The 18,904-nt window shown below is 41.3% G+C and overlaps 2 protein-coding genes across 8 annotated transcripts in view; one reads left to right on the top strand and one right to left on the bottom strand.

The window, feature by feature from the left end:
- The window catches only part of LOC132242655 (GTPase IMAP family member 7-like), a 235,691-nt gene extending 222,641 nt beyond the window's left edge, over positions 1-13,050 (bottom strand). Inside the window, exons 1-2 of one of the 2 annotated variants that reach the window (XM_059711585.1) lie at positions 12,983-13,050; positions 7,098-8,027 (exon numbers count right to left, since the gene is read on the bottom strand). In XM_059711585.1, the coding sequence (XP_059567568.1) occupies positions 7,126-7,986 (861 nt within the window). In that variant the 5' untranslated portion in view covers positions 7,987-8,027; positions 12,983-13,050 and the 3' untranslated portion in view covers positions 7,098-7,125. Of the gene's footprint in view, positions 1-5,730; positions 8,028-12,982 lie in introns of those variants that run through there. The other variant, XM_059711584.1, reaches the window with a different exon arrangement.
- Positions 1-18,904, top strand: part of LOC132242638 (GTPase IMAP family member 6-like) — a 464,769-nt gene that overhangs the window by 268,525 nt on the left and 177,340 nt on the right. The window lies entirely within an intron of this gene.

Here is an 18,904-nt window from a genome sequence, read left to right on the forward strand (position 1 = left end):
TCCCCACTCACTCCCATCCCCAAACAAATGACATGACCCCCATACTGTCTGTGTCCATTGCAGCCCTGGGCAAACTACGGCCCGCGGGCCGGATCCAGCCTGTTTGAAATGAATAAAACTAAAAAAAAAAAAAAAAAAAAAAAAAGACCGTACCCTTTTATGTAATAATGTTTACTTTGAATTTATATTAGTTCACACAAACACTCCATCCATGCTTTTGTTCCGGCCCTCCGGTCCAGTTTAAGAACCCATTGTGGCCCTCGAGTCAAAAAGTTTGCCCACCCCTGGTCCATTGGCTCTGCTTATATGCATGCATACAAGTCCTTTGGCTGATCTCTTATCATCCCCCATGCCTTCACACTTATGTTGGACAGTCTGTTTGATGCCTCTATGACTCTGGCTCTATTTTTGTTCATCAGTTTATGTTGTTCCTTATATTCCAAAAATGAGTGAGATCATGTGATATCTATCTTTCTGCAACTGGCTTATTTCGCTTAGCATAATGCTCTCCAGGTCCATCCATGATGTTGCAAATGGTAAGAGTTCCTTCTTTTTTTACAGCATCATAGTATTCCATTGGGTAGATGTACCACAGGTTTTTACTTCATTCATCTTCTGATGGACACTTAGGCAATGTTCAAATCTTAGCTATTATAAATTGTGCTGTTTGAACGTAGAGGTGCATATATCCTTTCTGGCTGGTGTTTCTGATTTCTTGTGATATATTCCTAGAAATGGGATTACTGGGTAAAATGGGATTTCCATTTTTAATTTGTTGAGGAAACTCAAAACTGTTTTCCACAGTGGCTGCACTAGTCTCTATTCCCACCAGCAGTGCATGAGGTTTCCTTTTTCTTCACATCTTTGACAGCACCTGTCGTTTGTTGATTTGTTGATGATAGCCATTCTGACAGGTGTGAGATAGTACCTCATTGTCATTTTGATTTGCATCTCTCGGATGATTAGTGACTTTGAGAATGTTATCATATGTCTCTTGGTCTTCTGTGCATCCTCTTTTGAAAAGTGTCTGTTTAGGGCCTTTGCCCATTATTGGATTAGATTATTTATCTTCTTATTGTTAAGTGGTATCAATAACCTGTAAATTTTGGAGATTAAACTCTTATCATACATCGGTAAATATGTTCTCCCATGCAGATGCCTTTCCTGTTATTTTCTTAATGGTTTATTTTGCGGTGCAGAAGCTGTTTATTTTTATGTAGTCCCATCTGTTTATCTTTAGTTTCCATTGCCCTAGGAGCTGTATCAATAAAGATGTTGCTATGACATATGTCTGATAGTTTGCTGACTATGGATTCTTCTAAGATTTTTATGGTTTCCTGTGTTACATTTAAGTCTTTTATCCATTTTGAGTTTATTTTTGTGTATGGTGTATGTTGATGGTCTAGTTTCATTTTTTTTGTAAGTATCATCCAATTTTCCCAACATTATTTATTGAAGAGACTGTCTTGACTCCATTGTATGCTCTTGCCTTCTTTGTCAAATATTAATTGAACACAATGGCTTGGGTTGATTTCTGGGTTCTCTGGTGTGTTCCCTTAGTCTATGTCTGTTTTTGTGCCAGTACCGGGCAGTTTTGAGAACAGTGTCTTTGTAGTATAGTTTGATATCTGGTATTGTGATCCCTCCAACTTTGTTCTCCCTCCCCAGATTGCTATGGCCATTTGGGGTCTTTTTTTTTATTCCATACAAATTTTTGGAGAGTTTGCTCTAGGTCTGTGAAATATGCCATTGGTATTTCAATGGGGGTTGCATTGAATCTATAGATTGCTAATGTAGTATGGATATTTTACTGATGTTGATTCTACAATCCATGAGGATGGTATATTCTTCCATTTATTTCTGTCTCCCTCTATCTCTTTTTTCAATATCCTGTAGTTTTCTGAGTTCAGTCCTTTTACCTCCTTAGTTAAATTTATTCTTTTAAAAAATATATTTCTTTATTGATTTCAGAGAGGAAGGGAGAAGGAGAGAGAGATAGAAACATCAATGATGAGAGCGAATCATCGATCAGCTGCCTCCTGCACACCCCTTATTGGGGACTGAGCCCACACCCAGCTATGTGCCTTGGCAAGAATCGAACCCAGGACCCTTTAGTCCGCAGGTCGACACTCCATCCACTAGCCAAGCCGGCTAGGGCTAAGTTTATTCTTAGGTATCTTATTTTTTTTGTTGCAATGGTAAATGGGATTTTTTTTTTTTTAGTTTCTCCTTCTGTGAGTTCCATATATATATATATATATATATATATATATATATATATATATATATCATATGCTAATTGTCCGTCCAACCCTTTGACTATTCGACCAGTCACTATGATGTGCACTGTCCACCATAGGGCAGATGCTGTGACCAGTATGTTAGCTTCCTTCTGGGGTCTGTTCAATGGGGACTGGGCGAGATGAGCTGGACATGGCCTGGATTCCTCCCAGAGTCCCTCTCAGACTGGCCAACCTGCTGGGCTCCCTCCCTGGCTGGCCAGCCCCGATCAGGACTGAGTAAGATGGGCCAGACCCACTCTGGAACCCTCCTGCGGTACCTTCCCTGCCCCAATTGTGAACCAGTGAGGTCCCTTGGCTTGGCCTGCACCTTCTCACAATCCAGGACCCCTCAGGGGAGGTTGGAGAGCCTTCATTTTTCAGATACTTCATTTTTTATATTTGCTTAAAAACATAGATGAGACTGCTGTTTAAAACCACATGTTGGTTCCAAAACTCCTGGGAGTTTTAATCTGAAACTGGCCCCCATACAGAGGGCAGGGAAAGACTCAAAAGAGAAGCAGGCCATGGCAGATGGGTAGGTGGTAATTTAATAAGCTAAGAAATTTACTTACAAGGCTTGTGTTGGGTGGCCCAAAGACAAATCTTCTCTGCACTTGCCTGCCAGATTTGAAAAAATTATGTAGCTGGGCTGAGTCAGGTACACCATCCTGATGGTCTCAACAGCACATTACTATCTCAATTCTGTGTCCTTGAGGCAGCTCCTGGGAGGGAAAAGGCAACCTGAAGGCCCATTTGGTCCATGCTTCAGGTCAACTGGAGGTCACATCTTCTCCATGACCTTCCCCAGTGTAACAGGACACAATGGGTTCAAAGGAACACAGTCTTGGTGGAGAAAATGTTCTATTTTCAGTTGTAACAAGTAAGGAGACAGGGGAATATTTTTAAAAGCTCTGCTTCCCTAAGAGAGGTTTAGCCATTGCCTATATACACGGTTTGATTAATTACATGTTGATTTTTTCTTTGTAGCTGGCTAAACTCATCAGTAGTCATTAGGTCAAGTTCATCCACTAGAACTCCTCTGCAAAATACTGTGCCACATTTTAGCATTCAGTAAGAACTGCTCAGACTTGAGACTCTTGTCCATCTGTCACCAACACTCATGCATGGTGACCGGCTTTCACAATTTCATATGCCACCTTCTTCTTCTGCACTGTGCCCTGAGAGGTCAACAACGGGCTTCAAAAGCATGGAAATGGCTCTTTTGGCAGCTGCTCTCCCATATGCCATAGCAAGAATACAATCACAAGTGAAAACACAGGTTAAGACACCAATTCCCAAAACCAGGGATAGCATTTTCCACTCAGAACAACATGACCCAAACCACTGACTTTGCAAATCTCTTGACCTGGGGGTCTGATCACTCAGGGAGTTGACTGGTATTCTCATGCGATTAAGCAAAGATGATACATTAATGGACTCATCAGGTATGAACACAAAATATTCTGCTTGGGCAATGACAAATATTTCAGCTGTCAGGAGAGATAGTCTGGTGTCAGGAAACACTAGAGGGGATTTTCAAAAGAAACATTAATAATGGTCAGTGTATGTCTGAAAGAGAAAAGATGGTGGATATTGTTAAGAATTATCAATCAGGATTCTAGCAGCAGAGATGGACCACTCTAATTAGGAAATTGGGGGAAAGTCAAGTGCAAGGGCGTCCTATAAGCTGTGCATACAGGGTATGCAAGTGACAGGGGAGACTGCTGGCAACAGTGAGGAAATAGCACCCTAACCATAAAGGGGTGAAGATAACAGGAACCCAGAAAAAAAGTTGAGTAGAGATGGTGTGATTTTTGACTTAGGGTTGCAGCTGATCAGAGATGGCTTTGCTGGGTGAGAGGCAGGAGGACAAATACCCTGACTTTGCTTTTCTACCCAGAAGAGATCTCCTGCTTGCACTTCCCATTGGCAGAAGCCAGGCCAAACTCAGAGATCCAAAGTAGTTCTCGCTTATGTTCTTAGAGAGAACAAAAGTCTTAAGATCTGGGCCATTCTTACTCAATGCTGCTCTTGCTAAATGTTCAAGTACACCAGTCCAGCTATAAAGAGGATGATCTTGACAAGAACTCAGCAGTATAACTGTAGCCAACTGCAAAGAGTGAACCAACATGTAATTGACCAAACAGTGTAAGGAATGGCCAAGCCTCCCTTTGAGGAGACAGAGCTTTTTACATGAATTCCATGTTTCCTTAATTTGCTTCAAGTAAATGAAACTGCCTTGGGACAACCATGTCTCCTTCTTGAATACAACACCCCAAGTGGAGAACCTTTGGTTTGGGTAACAATGTGATCCACATAGGTCAGCCTCCTGGGGCAAAGAGCTAGGATGAAGGAGGGCAAAGGATGGATCTGCAGAGGCAAAGGAAAAATATTTGGCAGAGAAGAGATTCTTAAGTTAATGTTTTAATAGATATTTAATGTTAGGTACCTTAAAAAGAAAAGAGGAAAAAACAGTAAGAAAATTTCATAACTCCCAGATGTCCATGTGTTACTGGACAGGGACCGGCCCAAAGTGGATCTCCTCAGTCTGGCCTGTAGTGTTTGGGTTCTTTTCCTTTTTTTTTTTTTTTTGAAATTAATCTTTATTGTTGAGAGTATTAGATATGTCCTCCTTTTTACCCCATAGTGTGTGGGTTCTTGATTTGGTGCAGGGAAGATTTCAAAACACAAGTCCAGGTGATTTTGAGGGTATGTTTATTAAAGCTGCAGTCAGTGAAATAAAAGAAAGGGTTAGGGTAGAAGAAGCCACAACAGAGTGCCTAGGTGGGGCTGCTTTGGCTCTGGAAATGTTTTAGGAAAGAACTGAGCCAAGGCGGGTCTGCTTCAGCTCACTGGGAAGTCAGGGAAAAGGGGGCCTTGGAGACAGGATCAAGGGCTGAGTCTGGGTCCAGCTGCCACTGCCCACTGCTCTGCTAATTGCAAGTCTGTCATGGGGAACCTCAGCATTTAAAAAGAAATAAAAAGTTCATACCTGACCCTAACTGGTTTGGTTCAGTGGATAGAGCATCGGCCTGTGGACTGAAAGGTCTCAAGTTCAATTCCAGTCAAGGGCATGTATCTTGGTTGCAGGCACATCCCCTATAGGAGGTATGCAGGAGGCAGCTGATCGATGTTTCTCTCTCATCAATATTTCTAACTCTCTATCTCTCTCCCTTCCTCTCTGTAAAAAATCAATAAAATATATATTTTTTAAAAAGTTCATGCCTGGAAAGGGGCATGGGCCTGATCTAAAGCAGTGAGCTTTTTTAATTTATTTTTTATTTTTATTTTTTTAAAATATATTTTATTGATTTTTTACAGAGGGAAAGGGAGAAGGATAGAGAGTCAGAAACATCGATGAGAGAGAAATATTGATCAGCTGCCTCCTGCACACTCCCTACTGGGTATGTGCCCGCAACCAAGGTACGTGCCCTTCACCAGAATCGATCCCAGGACCCTTGAGTCGGCAGGCCAGCGCTCTATCCACTGAGCCAAACCGGTTATGGCTGAAGCAGTGAGCTTTTGTCCTGAGGGTTTTCTATCCCTATCCTTCGATTTTTGTTTTTGTTTTTTTATCAGCTTTTTAGGTGCATTTGTATATGCCGATGCAGCAAAATAAGTATATGGCGGAGTTTGGAATTATTCTTTGATCTGTTTTACTTTTATCTTAGGTCTGTCTGGCTTTAATGGGCTTTTGTTATTTGTTCCCTGACTTCATCTACCCTTGAGTTTAGCTGGCACAAATGGCTTTACTGGGTCTTTGTGCTCTACTTCCCAGACCAGGGTGATGTAAGCTATGTATCTTCTGGTTAGAGAAAAGAATATAAACCATTTGCTCTCAAGTGTCCTTGGTTGGTGAAGATAAAGTTTTGTGATTCACAAGCTGGCTGCAAGACACCCAAACAGACTGATTTTATTTAATTTTCTTGTCTCAGTTTCCCCATCCCACTTGCCCAGGAATTTTTTGAGCTTCTTATTATCCTGCCTCACATGGGCAACAGAACCATCTTGTTGGAGAAGCCTGCTGCTTCACTAACAAGGGGATCAGAGACATGGACTAAACTAATGTGCATCAACAGTGGTGCTAACACTGATATATGAAGGATTTCTCATTTGAATTGTCCTAAATTGAGCCTGTGAAATCTCCATAATATATTATTTTATGATTATGCCATTTTCTAGCTTCTTCAGTTTGTTGGCATTGTGGGGATTGGTGGGGAATGATGGGAGGATGCTTCTGGTTAGCTGTCACTGCATAACAAACCATCCCAAAGACTAGTGGTTTAAAGCAACAACAATCATTTATTTTTCTCTTGAAACCTGGGCAGGATGCAGTGGAGGTGGCCCATATTTGCCTTTGCAGCTTCATCTGAGATGGCTCAGTTGGCAGCTGGAGAATCTGCTTCCATCTTGTCCTACTAGCATGGCTGGCAAGTTGTTTCTGCTGGCAGATGAAAGAGCAGCCTGGGGAGAGAGCCAGTGATGTCATGTCATCTTCATGTGGACTCAATGGACAACTTGGGCTTCCTCACCACATGGTGGGTAAGGGCCAAGGGCACATACTCCAGAGAGCAAGGAGGCATCCTCCCTATCTAACTTTAGAAGTCACAGCCATCACTATTTGCCAAATCAGTCACAAAGTCCATGAAATTGCAAGGCAGTGGAACAGACTCCTATAACTCAACAAAAGGAAAAGCAAGCTGAGATTATAAGAAGAATAGGTGGTGTAGAAGATACTATTATAACCATTTTTTGAAAATATGATCTTCCACAGTAACAAATCATGGCAAACAAAAAAGGAAAAAGAAAATATACACTATTTGAAAAAGCTATGCCATAGACTTTAAAACATATTTCTAATCCTTTGTACAATATCTGAAAATATATTCCTTTCAGTTTGTTCCCTTATATCTTTAATTTGTTCTTCATGCTTCATCTTTAGGAATTTTATTTTTTCCTCTTTTTCTTCCTGTGATATTTTTCCCTGATCACATTCCTCTTCTGTTAGTTTAATTTCCTTATCCAATTGCTCAGCATAGATTTTCTTCAAGACTTCTGCCTGGCGTTTCAGCTTTTCATCTGTGTCCTTGTATATGGCATCAGAATAGTAGGCCCCTCCGTTCTTCAGCACCATTTCCTCTATCATCTCCACCAGCTCCTGCAATTGAGTTTCCTTCTCAGCTTCATCTGCATTCTTGTTATTGAAGGCACAGCAGCGGGACCCACACTCCTTGACGATGTTTTTTAGGCTCACATTTGATTCGTCTAAAAACTCACTCAGTGTCTTACCATCCAAATCATCTTTGCGAGTGAACAACATGATCATGTGCTTCATGGCCGCCACCCCAAAGATGGCCTTGATCAATGCAACTATTCTCTGCTCCTCCTCCCTGTAGTAGCCCAGCGGTAGTACCAGGATGATGGCATGAGGCCCAGGGTAGGATAAGAGGACACACCTGCTGATCTTCTCACAGGTGGTCTGCAGTTTCTCCTTGGTGTCAAAGAGCCCTGGGGTGTCCACAACAAGAAGCTTCCTCCCCTTCCATTGGTGCTCTGCTTTCTGACAGTTCTTGGTAACAGCGCAGGGAGCAATTTTAGATTCAAATTCTCTTCTCCCAAGGATGGTGTTTGCTGTTGCACTTTTCCCACTTCCAGTTTTCCCCACCAGAACAATCCTCAGTGTGTTGTCCTGAAGGCCAGCCATGTTTGTTTTAAGAGGTTCTGTGCTTTAGGCTTCCACAAGACCTTATGGAAGGGAGGAGAGTGGAGAAAGGTCAACTTAGCTAAGTGTGAACCATTCCCAACCCTCTTTTCTTCGTTCTTTTCCTCCATGAAAACTTGTAATGGTCTATTACTCATTACAAGAATGGAGAGATGACACAGTTCAATTATTATGGAAGTAATAATAGAGCAGAGTCTCCCCACAAAGGAGTACAAGGTCCAGATCCTTTCACAGGGGAACTCACTTCAGGCTTTAAGGATCTGATCATCTCAGTGTGATGTGAGCTATTCCTGGTCATATTTAAAAAAGAGGGAAATCTTTCAATTCTTATATGAATCAAGTGTTATATTGATCCCAAGGCTACCAAAGACTTCACCAATAAGTAAAGCTACAGATGTGTCTCATTTGGAAATATTAATACAAAATTTTTAAATAAATTATTTGACACTAAAAAAGTAATACCCCATGATTTTATGATTTATTTCAGAAATAATAGGATGACTTATTATGGGAATTTTGATCATAAGCCTTTCCCCTATAAGTGATAAAAAGTGGATTATAAAGTCTTTGTATGAAGAAAAAAATAGATACTTCCCTAACATGATTTTATATAACTAAAGTTAATTTCTGGGTCAGCATCTTTTTCATGCAGGTGACAAACAGTGGGTTATAAAGTTAAGTATCACATTATAAACTTCAAATAATGGATTATAAGGTTCATTTGGATGAATAAAAAAGAAAGTTATCTGGAACTATTAAGAAAAACAACAAGAAGGGAGTACTAGCTCTTTCTGGAGTCAAGCATCATAGTTTCGATGATTAAAGCAGTATGATGTTGGTTCATGGATAGAGAGAACAGTGAAATAAAAGCAGAAAATTCAGAAATAGACCAAATTAATCAGACTCTATTCATTTATATTCCATTCCTTTATGTTACAGTTAGATTCAGTAAGGCAGCATCTCACATCAATGGGAGGAAGATGGACTAATAAAGAAACTTTGGGGTAACTGTAAACCATTTGGAAAAAGATAAAACTACATTTATTCCCTCATGCCATTCAAATTCCAGATCGATTAGAAGTTTAAATGTAAAAAACTAATCCATATAAATAAATAAAAAAAGAGCATGGGTAATTTTTTTGTAAAGTAGGGAAAATGTTTATAAGATTTGAAAAAGAATAAGGAAAAGGATTAATAAGTATGATTACATGAAAATCTCACACATAATGTAGGACAAAAAAAAATCATAGACAAATTAAAGCAAAAAGGTCACACCAGGGAAAGAAACATTTTCCAACTTATATCAAAGGGGTGAATATTTCTGTTATAGGTGTAAAAGATCAATCGAAGGACTTATATGCATGCATATAAACATAACCCATGGACATAAGACACTTAGGGGTTGGGGTAAGAGCTTGTGCTGGGGGTAGGGGAGGCCAGGGAAGGGTCAATGGGGAAAAAAAGGAGACATATGTACTACTATTTGTAATACTTAAAAAAGAAAATAAAATTTAAAAAATTTAAGAAGAACAGAAACAAAACACCTACAACTCAATAGAAAATGGACCAAGATATAGGAATAAACACCCAGAGAAAAAGAAATTAAAGTGTGTCTTGAATATATTAAAATATATTAACATACACTTATAATAGGGAAAATAAATCAAAGCACAAAAAGTAAAATAAATTAAAATTACACCTCTATTTCTGAGGTGAGATACTATTTCTCACCTCTAGGTTAGGCAACAATCCAAACATTTGCTGGCCTAATCTGTAGGTAAAGGTATGACAAAACCAGGGTCTCTCCTGCGTGGCTGGTGAGAATGGAAAAACAGTCTAAACTCTACAGAGAAGTTAGCACTGTGCTGCAAAAGTAAATAGGCATTTTTCCTTTGATTATCAATCCCCAATTTTAGGATTCTTCTTAAACTACACTGACAAAAGTATAGAAAAAAAATGCATAAACCTATTTATTGCATCATGATTTGTAAAAGCAAAAAAAACACAAAAACCTATAAAGTGGCCATTTGCAGGAATAAACTAAGGTATATTCACATATATTACAGTGAAGTACTATCCAACTGTGAAAAGGAGTGAGATGTGTCTCTATGTACCAGCATGGAGAGATCTCCAGGATGTATCATTAAGTGAAACAAAGCAAAACAAAAAAACAAAGTGAAGAAAATAATGTAGAATTTACCTACCATTTCTCTAATAAGAGGAATATGAATTACATATATAAAACATAATATATTTTTTTCATATATATGAAAAGGTAATAGCAGGATACTCTGAAAACTAAAGCAACAAAACATTATTTACATGAGAATGGGAGAAGCAGGGTAGAGGTGACAGGGACAGAAGCTGGAAAATGGATGTCTTTGTTACACTAAGATTTCATAGCTTTGATCTTGAAATCATGTAGGTAGTTTACATAATTATACAACAAAAGTTATGTTTTAAGATATTGAAAGCAAATGAAACGAACAAATATAATTACACTTTATATGGTGGATAAACCACATAAGAAATTGGTCCATGTAACTTGAAAATGCAATAATTTCATTGTTCATATCTGGAAGGATTGTACTAAGCCCCCCCCCGCAAGAAAAATTCAAAACCTGAATTAAAAATTTTTTCCAAAAAATCCTATTTTTAGTGTTTTGTGTGTGTGTGTGTGTGTGTGTGTGTGTGTGTGTGTACTTTAAGTCCATTGAAAAGGCATACAGTTAATGATGAGCCGAGTGACAAAGAGCACCCTTAGTGCCCAGAGTGTAGTCTTCAAATGCCATTCATTTCCCACCAAACAATTAGGGCTCTAAGGAGAAAGTACTGATTTTAGGAGTAGTCAGGAAATATTTGAGTTGAGTCTACACTCTCTTGTCAACTAGAAAGCCAGGATGCTCTAAAAAATCTCTAGGAATTTATCAAAAGGACTTATGAGTCAACTTCAAGAGAATCCAACTGGTCAAAGATGGGACAATTTGAGTATCAATAATAATTCCAATGAATCAAATGTATCAAATATGTTGAAATCCATGAGTTCATAGCAAGGTTTTCTTCATATATATATATATTATTGATTTTTTTACAGAGAGGAAGGGAGAGGAATAGTTAGTAACATTGATAACATTGATGAGAGAGAAACATCGATCAGCTGCCTCCTGCACACCCCCTACTGGGGATGTGCCAGCAACCAAAGTATATGCCCTTGACTGGAATTGAGCCTGGGACCTTTGAGTCCATAGGCCGACGCTCTATCCACTGAGCCAAACTGGTCAGGGCAAGGCCTTCTTCTTAAAAGTAGTCCATAACCCCATTGGGAGCCTGCGAGGAAAGCATTTCATTGTTCTGAACATAGACAAAAAAAGGGAAAGGATCAAGCCTTCTGATGGAATTTGACAGCTGCACCCATGAAGTATTCCCACCAAAAAAAAGTCAAACCTGAATCTGATCAAACGTCTCCTTTAAAGTAAATTCACAAAAAACACCAGAACTAGATGAGCAGGTGAAATCACACCATGAGGATGAAATCAACAAAATGTACATTGCCTGGTTCTGTTGGATAAAAGACTTCCCTTTTTTCACCAGAGAAATTTCCCAGAAAGTAATAGGGAAGGTTGGAAACCTACATATTAAGATAAATTTAAGAGAAATCAAACAATTGCAATTTATGGATCTTATTTGGATCTGACTTCAAACAATTTTATAAATTATGAGACAGAGAAATCTGCATGCAACTGGTAATTTTCTAAAATTTCTACTTGCTTTTTGAAGTCTGATTATGTTAATATTTTAAATGGTTTCAAATATTTACTGAAACAATGTCTGATGAATGCTTCAAAAAATGTGGGGTGTGTAGGGAGTAGTGAGTACATAGATGAAACAAAATTGGCATCTATTGGTAATCATTGAAGCCTGGTGTAGGTATATGGAAGTTCCTTGTACTAGTCTCTTTATCATTGAATAAGTTAAAAATTTTTCCACAATAAAAATTTAAACCTGTGTAATGAAACCACTATCGAATATTCTATACTAAGCACCCTGATAAATGTCTTATGCATTATCTCACGTACTGCCCCAAAATGCTAATTTTATTTTTCCAACTTTTAAATAAGGACATTGATGTGGCTCAAAAATACTTAGACATTTGCCCACGGTCATGGTGCCAACAGTTATCAGGCAGAGAAGGGATCCAATTCAAAGTCCGTCTGACTACCACTTCCCTCCTAACCACTGCACACAACAGCCTCTTCTTAGTTTCTTCTCAGGCCCTTGATTCTAAAATCCCATAGAGTAAGAGTTAGATCAAGAGAGGACAGGGAAGGAAGTCCACACTCTTTACAGAATGGAGAACTGGCAGGAAGCCTGTAACTAGGGAAGCTAATAGGAGGGTTTCACATACATTGTTCCTCCAGAATAGCCAACCCTCTCCCCACGACACCCCCTCCTCACCTGACATGTCACACTACTGGGGTCACAGTTTCTACTAAATGATGGGAAGGATTCAGCAACCTGCAGTTTAGATTTCCTCTGCCCTTAGTGATGTGGGCAACCCCTAGAGTCATAACACCCTGGGATCCCACTTCTTTTTCAATAAAAAGAGGGAGTTAGACAGGGTTGTCTCTAAATTGCCTTTGAGCTCTAAAGAACTGCCTTGGGGGCACTCATTTCCTATCCAGGGAAGAGGAGGGCTTATCAGGCAGCCCTCAGTGTCTATCACAGCAGTAAATGCATGAAGGTGCACAAGTAAGCACAAATGTGTCTTGTTTAAATGAGACATGTAACATTGTGCTAATAAAACTCCTGACTCCCCTTTCTACCATGTGCCACTACCCTCTGAAAGCACTCCACCCCCCACTGTGCTGCTGGCACAGAAACAGGTCTCTCCTGAGACCAGAGCCCATACCCTGCACATTCCCTGAACCTACGGACCTCACAGCTGTTCCACTCAGGACCCCTTCTCAGCTAGACTCACCTTCTTTACCACGAGTTGATGAGCTCTCAGGTTTTCTCCAAATAATCTCTTTGAGTGTGGGCTTTTGCTTTGACTGAGGATGAAGTGTTTGCGTCCTTTTAACCCGCTGAGCCAGGAAGCACAGATGGGGTGGAGTCAGTAGAGGAACTGTTTGCCTTTAAAAAGACAGTCACATTGTCCCTGATTTGGTGAGTGCTTCAGATTAGCCAAATTGAAACCTTTTCCTCCTTGTGCCCAATCTCGCACCAAAATTTCCAAAGCTATAGTGGGTGTTTTGGGTTATAGTGGTGGATCCACAACACCCTATTAAAGGACCTAAACCTTGCCCAGAAAGCCAGGCACAACCTCTGTCATCTTCCCTGGTGTAGTGGGAGACTGTGGGGTCATTCTGGAAGAAGGAAGTTGGGTATGTGACTTCATGAATCCTCAGGTGTTCACTAGGGATGGCATAATATGGGTTTTGGGTCTATTCTTTCAGGAGGGTCTCATGTTAATCATTTAGAAATTAACAGGACTCAGTAACAAAGCCAAAGCAGTCTAAACCACTGGGAGCCATGGAGAAAAGAGGAGAGGAGGCCTGGAAAAATATTCTCCAGTAAACCTGCAGGCTCTGTTTTTTGGTTTTTTTTTCATATGGATCCTGCAAGATTGAAAGTTTGTATGACCTGACAACTAAACATGCACCTGAGGAATAAATGCAAGTTTCCCTCCTAATATTCCTACCTTCTCTCACCCCAGAACCAGACAGAGTCAGCTTACTCTAGATTTACCAGTGGATGGATCCACTAGGCTCTGAAAATTGTTTTTAGGTGAGATACAGGCTGCCAAAGCTCTCATGGTTCACGAGATTTTCTAGTGAACCATGAACCATGAACCATCACCATAAAAATACTGAGTTTTTATTATATACTAGTGACCCAGTGCACGGATTCGTGCAAATTGAAAGGATATTAATTAGAAGGTGGCCGGCAAGGCAGGACTGGGTTGGACAGGCAAACATGTCCTGGAGCCAACCTCCCATGGTTCCTCCCCTCCTGCCCACACCTGGGGCTGCACCACGGGCTCGAAGGGCATCTGCAGAGTGAGTGGGATACATCCTGCAGGTGGAGTCTCTGGGACTGTCCTGCAGGGATGGGCTGAAACCAGCTCTCTGTCATCCCCCGAGAGGTCCTGGAGTGTGAGAGCTCCTTCCTCTCTGGTTCCAGGTTGTGTCACCCAAGAACTGCAGCTGCCAAGTCATGGCAGTTCAGCAGCTCCTCTGCTGAATGTCTTCCCCCTGGTGGTTAGTGCACGTCATACCCTCTGGCACAGCCGTGGGCAAACTACGGCCCTTGGGCCGGATCCGGCCCGTTTGAAATGAATAAAACTAAAAAAAAAAAAAAGACCGTACCCTTTTATGTAATGATGTTTACTTTGAATTTATATTAGTTCACACAAACACTCCATCCATGCTTTTGTTCCGGCCCTCCGGTCCAGTTTAAGAACCCATTGTGGTCCTTGAGTCAAAAAGTTTGCCCACCCCTACTTTGGCCAGTTGGATGATTGCATGGCTGCTTAGCATTATATATATATGTATATATAGATTTTGTTCACTAGGTTGAGATATTTGATCAGTCGATGTTTCAGCATCAGGATAGGTACTAAGAGAACCATATGTGGCAGGAACTAGTGAACAATAGGGTGGTTACCAATGGAGGGAAGCAGCTGGCTTTGGAAACTATGGTGTTAATAACCATATCCTTGGACCAATTATTGGTGTTAATGACTTGGGTTACATTGAAGGGCCCCAGGTGACAGTTTTTTGACTTCCAATAAAGACACAGATCAGGACCAACTATGTAATTTGCCAGGACTGGCACAAATAGAAAATACCAGGTCCTTTGTTGAAAAATCGTGAAGCATTTCAAGATGATATTACAAAGCATTAAACCATGTAAGGGTCCCCTCTAATCACTAGGCCTGTACAGCTCTACAGGTCACACACCCAGGAAACTCACCTTGACAGGCTGCCATATGAGTTGAGAGCAGAGCCAGAACCACATCTCCTGCTCCAAATATCTCCACCATTGCCCAGTTTCACTTCACTTTCCACATTTCTTGAATGAAACTTGTCTTTCCAGGAGCTGCTTTGGGTGTTTTCCTGGTCAACCAACTGCTTCTCCAGGTATTTTCCCAGGTACACTGTTAATTTCCTTAGAGGGAGGAGGGAAGTGTTTGAGATAGACCCTGCTGTGGCTCAGTTGATTGGAGCACTGTCCCAAGAACCAGAAGGTCTCAGTTGCAATCCCTGGTCAAGGTGTATCGGAGACAACTTACCAATGTGTCTCTCTCACATCAATGTCTCTCTCTCTCTCTCTCCCTTCTTCTGACTCTAAAATCAATTTACAAAAAAGAATCCACAGGGTGCAGGATACAGGTCTTGAATGGTACCAGGCTTGAGGTCATTGGCCACAGAGGAGCATATGAAACATGAAAATCCCATCCCTGAACCCTAACTTAAGAGTGATCTCCCTCTAGAAGACTTGTGACAGGAGTGTTGCCTCATATTTCTCCTGCACTGTTCACCTGGCCACGCTCTTCATCATTAGGAGCTCCTTTCCACACCCAGCTCTGCTGTGAGCCACCTGTCTCTCTGCTGTGGGTCCCCACCTGCAACTCCATGAAGGTGCTCTCCCTGCTCCCAGGATGCTGCTCCTTCCACATAGTCAGACACAAAAAGATGAATGGGGAGAAAACCACAGCTTCCTTTGTTACATTTTTCATTTATTCTTTTTTCCCTTTTATTCTTCACATCATACACACATGGCAATGTGGATGTATGTGGATTTTTCCAAAGGTTGTGGGTTATTTAAAAAAACACATTTCTTTAACATTTACCAGAGTCTGCCTTGTGGAGCTCAGCTGCTAAGATTCAGATAAATTCAAAGCTCAAACTTATTACAACATTGAAAAAGTGATAGCAGGAGATGAAGATAACAGACACCTCACACTGTGTTGACTCTCCCACAAATCAATAATTGAACTTGGTATACCAGTTGCCTATTGCTGCCATAACAAATTAAAAAATATAGTGGCCTGAGGCAATACTAATGAATTCTCTGAGAGTTCTGGAGGTCAGGAGCCTGAAATTAGTCTTATGGAAATAAAATGATGGTATCATTAGGGCTTATCTTTCTGAAGGCTCCAGTAGACAATCCATCTCTTGCCTCTTCTAGTTGCTAGAAGCTTCCAGAATCCATAGCTCGTGCCCACACCACTCTAATCTCTGCTGCCATCATCACATTGCCTTCTTCCTCCTTTGATCTTCTTGCCTCCATCTTCTAGGGACCTTTGTGATTACATGTAGTACCCACGCAGATAGACAATCTCCTCATCTCAAAATAATTAACTTCATCACGTTTGCAATAAGATAATATTCATAGGTTCTGAGGATTAGGATGGCAATCTTTAAGGGGGTAATTTTCAGGATACCACATGTGGATACATTATCCTCTCTGCAACTCACTTTCATAGTCTTTAAAAGGGAGTATTTGCTTCATAGGCTTAGTGTTGGTACAAAAGCACGGGGTGCTGTTAAAAAAAATACTTAAAATGTGTAAGTGGTTATGGAATTGATCGTAATGCACAGAAGCTGGGAGAATGCTGAGGGACCTGATACAGAAATTTTAGATTTTCCTTGAAGAAACTATTGATGGGAATTTGAATATTAAAGGTGAGATCTCAGATCAAAGTGAGGACCTTGGTAATGACACTGGAAGAAAGGTGATACTTGATACAAAGTGGGGGAAAGATGCTGAATTTGATTCTACTGCTGGGTGGAAAGAAGAGCTTGTAAGTGATGAACTTGAGTCTTTAGCTAAGGAGGTTTCCAAGCACATTGTGGGGGGTGCAGCGTGGTTTCTCCTTATAAAATGCAAAAGGCAAGAGATCAGAGTTATGAATCCACCAGCCAAGGACCTCCAAGGGTTTCCAGCAGCACAAGGACCTGGCTACCAGCAAGGGAGGATCCCCCTACCCGCTACAGGGAGACCATGGCTCTGCCAACCTTTTGATGCTGGACCCCTAGAACTATGGGGCCATAAGTTGTTGTGGCTTTAAGCTATACTGTTTGTGGTACTGTGCTACATCAGCCCTAGGAATCTCACACAACACCTTGCTCCTTGCTCCACCTTTTCTCCTGCCCTCCTCCTGTCCCATCCTCTCAGCATCCCAGAGGTTTCCCCTTCTGCATGAGCTTGTGTTTATTAGAGTAATCCTTCCCACCCCCACCCACTCATCTGGCCCAGGAGGACCACAGAGGCTGCTGATGAGTGTAGTGGTGGCTTTCTCAGAAACCTTTAAACTCTGCATGACCCTGTTTCTCAGCAATGTCTCCCTGCCCAGGATTCTAGACTCTAGATCCGCCCCCTCTCCATCCTCTTGACCCTTTCTTGACTCAGGCCCTTCACAGAAGAATGTAACAGTCATCAAAAATTTTACAACCCCCCCAAAAACCCAAAACATCTTTCTTTTTGAGAGAGACAAAGAAAGTGAAGGGCTCATGGATTCTTAAGGGGAAGGGGCAGATTGCCCACTGGTGTGAGCACAACAGATCCTGAGACCACCTCTGCCTGAGAGCATGCTCCAGGCCCACCCGCAAGAGCTAACCTCAGACTCCCACAGAGCACCAAATTCCTACAAAATAATCATTTTACAAAAACTCACTGAGACAGACAACACTATGGTGTTTACCAAAAAGATGGAGTGAGAGGGGCCAGGAAAGTGTAAAGGGGGTCAAACATTTGGAGACAGAAGGAGACCAGACTTTGGCAGGGCACACAATGCAATATACAGAAGAGGTGTCATGGAATTGTACACCTGAAACCTATATCATGTTATTAACCACTGTCACCCCAATAAATTTAATTCAAAAAAGAAAAAATAGTTTTACCTAAAAAATTAAGGAGGGCATTATCCCTTACAAAATAAGACAAAATGAGTTTTCATGCATTTAAATATATCTAAGCCAGCAGCATCTGCTGCAGCATAGGATGGATGACATGTCTGACAATGTGTCCCCTTCTGTTAGCCAAGTGACACTTTCTTTGTTCCATGAGGTTAGGTTCAGAGCAGACAGTCATATTAGCACGTCAGCACTGGTGTCTGTCATTAACACATGAAATTCAGTCAGAAAAGATATGTGCTTCTTATTCTGAACTATTGAGTCTATGGCTTTGGACAAAACATAACCCCTATGAGCCCTGGTATCTCTACAGATGAGAATATAGGGAAGGGTCAGATCATCTAAGTCTGATGCCCCCCATCTCCCAGGATTTACATTTTACACCAATATCTGGGCCTGGTCCCTAGAGAAGAAGTCCCCAGACTCCCCCACTGGTTTGAACCCTGAGCCTTGGCTGCTTACTCACACTTCCTCTCAGATGTTGGTTGATTATAGTGATAAAACTGTGACAGCGAACAGGGTTCCTCATGGAGGACCACTTGGAGGGACCAGTCCTGGGACTCTTGGCTTGAGGTTCTGTGTGAAGGAGCAATGTCACTGCGGGCCTCTGCTCCCTTGCTTTGAGTGCCTGGGGTCATCAGAGTCATGTATAGTTACAGACAATGACAGATCCCAGGCCCATTACCATGTGGCACCAACAGCCAGGAAGGCAGGAAGCAGGGAAGCAATTGTGCTTCTCCCACAGTCTCTGCCACTCTCAGCACACCCTCTACTCCCTTCCTTACTTATCTTTCAGGACTTTTCAGTTCCCTTCCTCCAAAGCCCATTTGCTTGCTTGCACAACCCTGAATTCTGAGTCCTTGACCTTGGGGAAGAAGAAGAGGCTGCTTAGAACAGGAACCAGGAAAGAATTCAGAGGCTACCAGATCCATCTGCTAGCATTCAGTCATTTGCCTCTTTTCTGAGATTTTCAGTTTGGT

The sequence above is a fragment of the Myotis daubentonii genome, chromosome 10 (genome assembly GCF_963259705.1).
Source record: "Myotis daubentonii chromosome 10, mMyoDau2.1, whole genome shotgun sequence".
Taxonomy (NCBI): Eukaryota; Metazoa; Chordata; class Mammalia; order Chiroptera; family Vespertilionidae; genus Myotis; species Myotis daubentonii.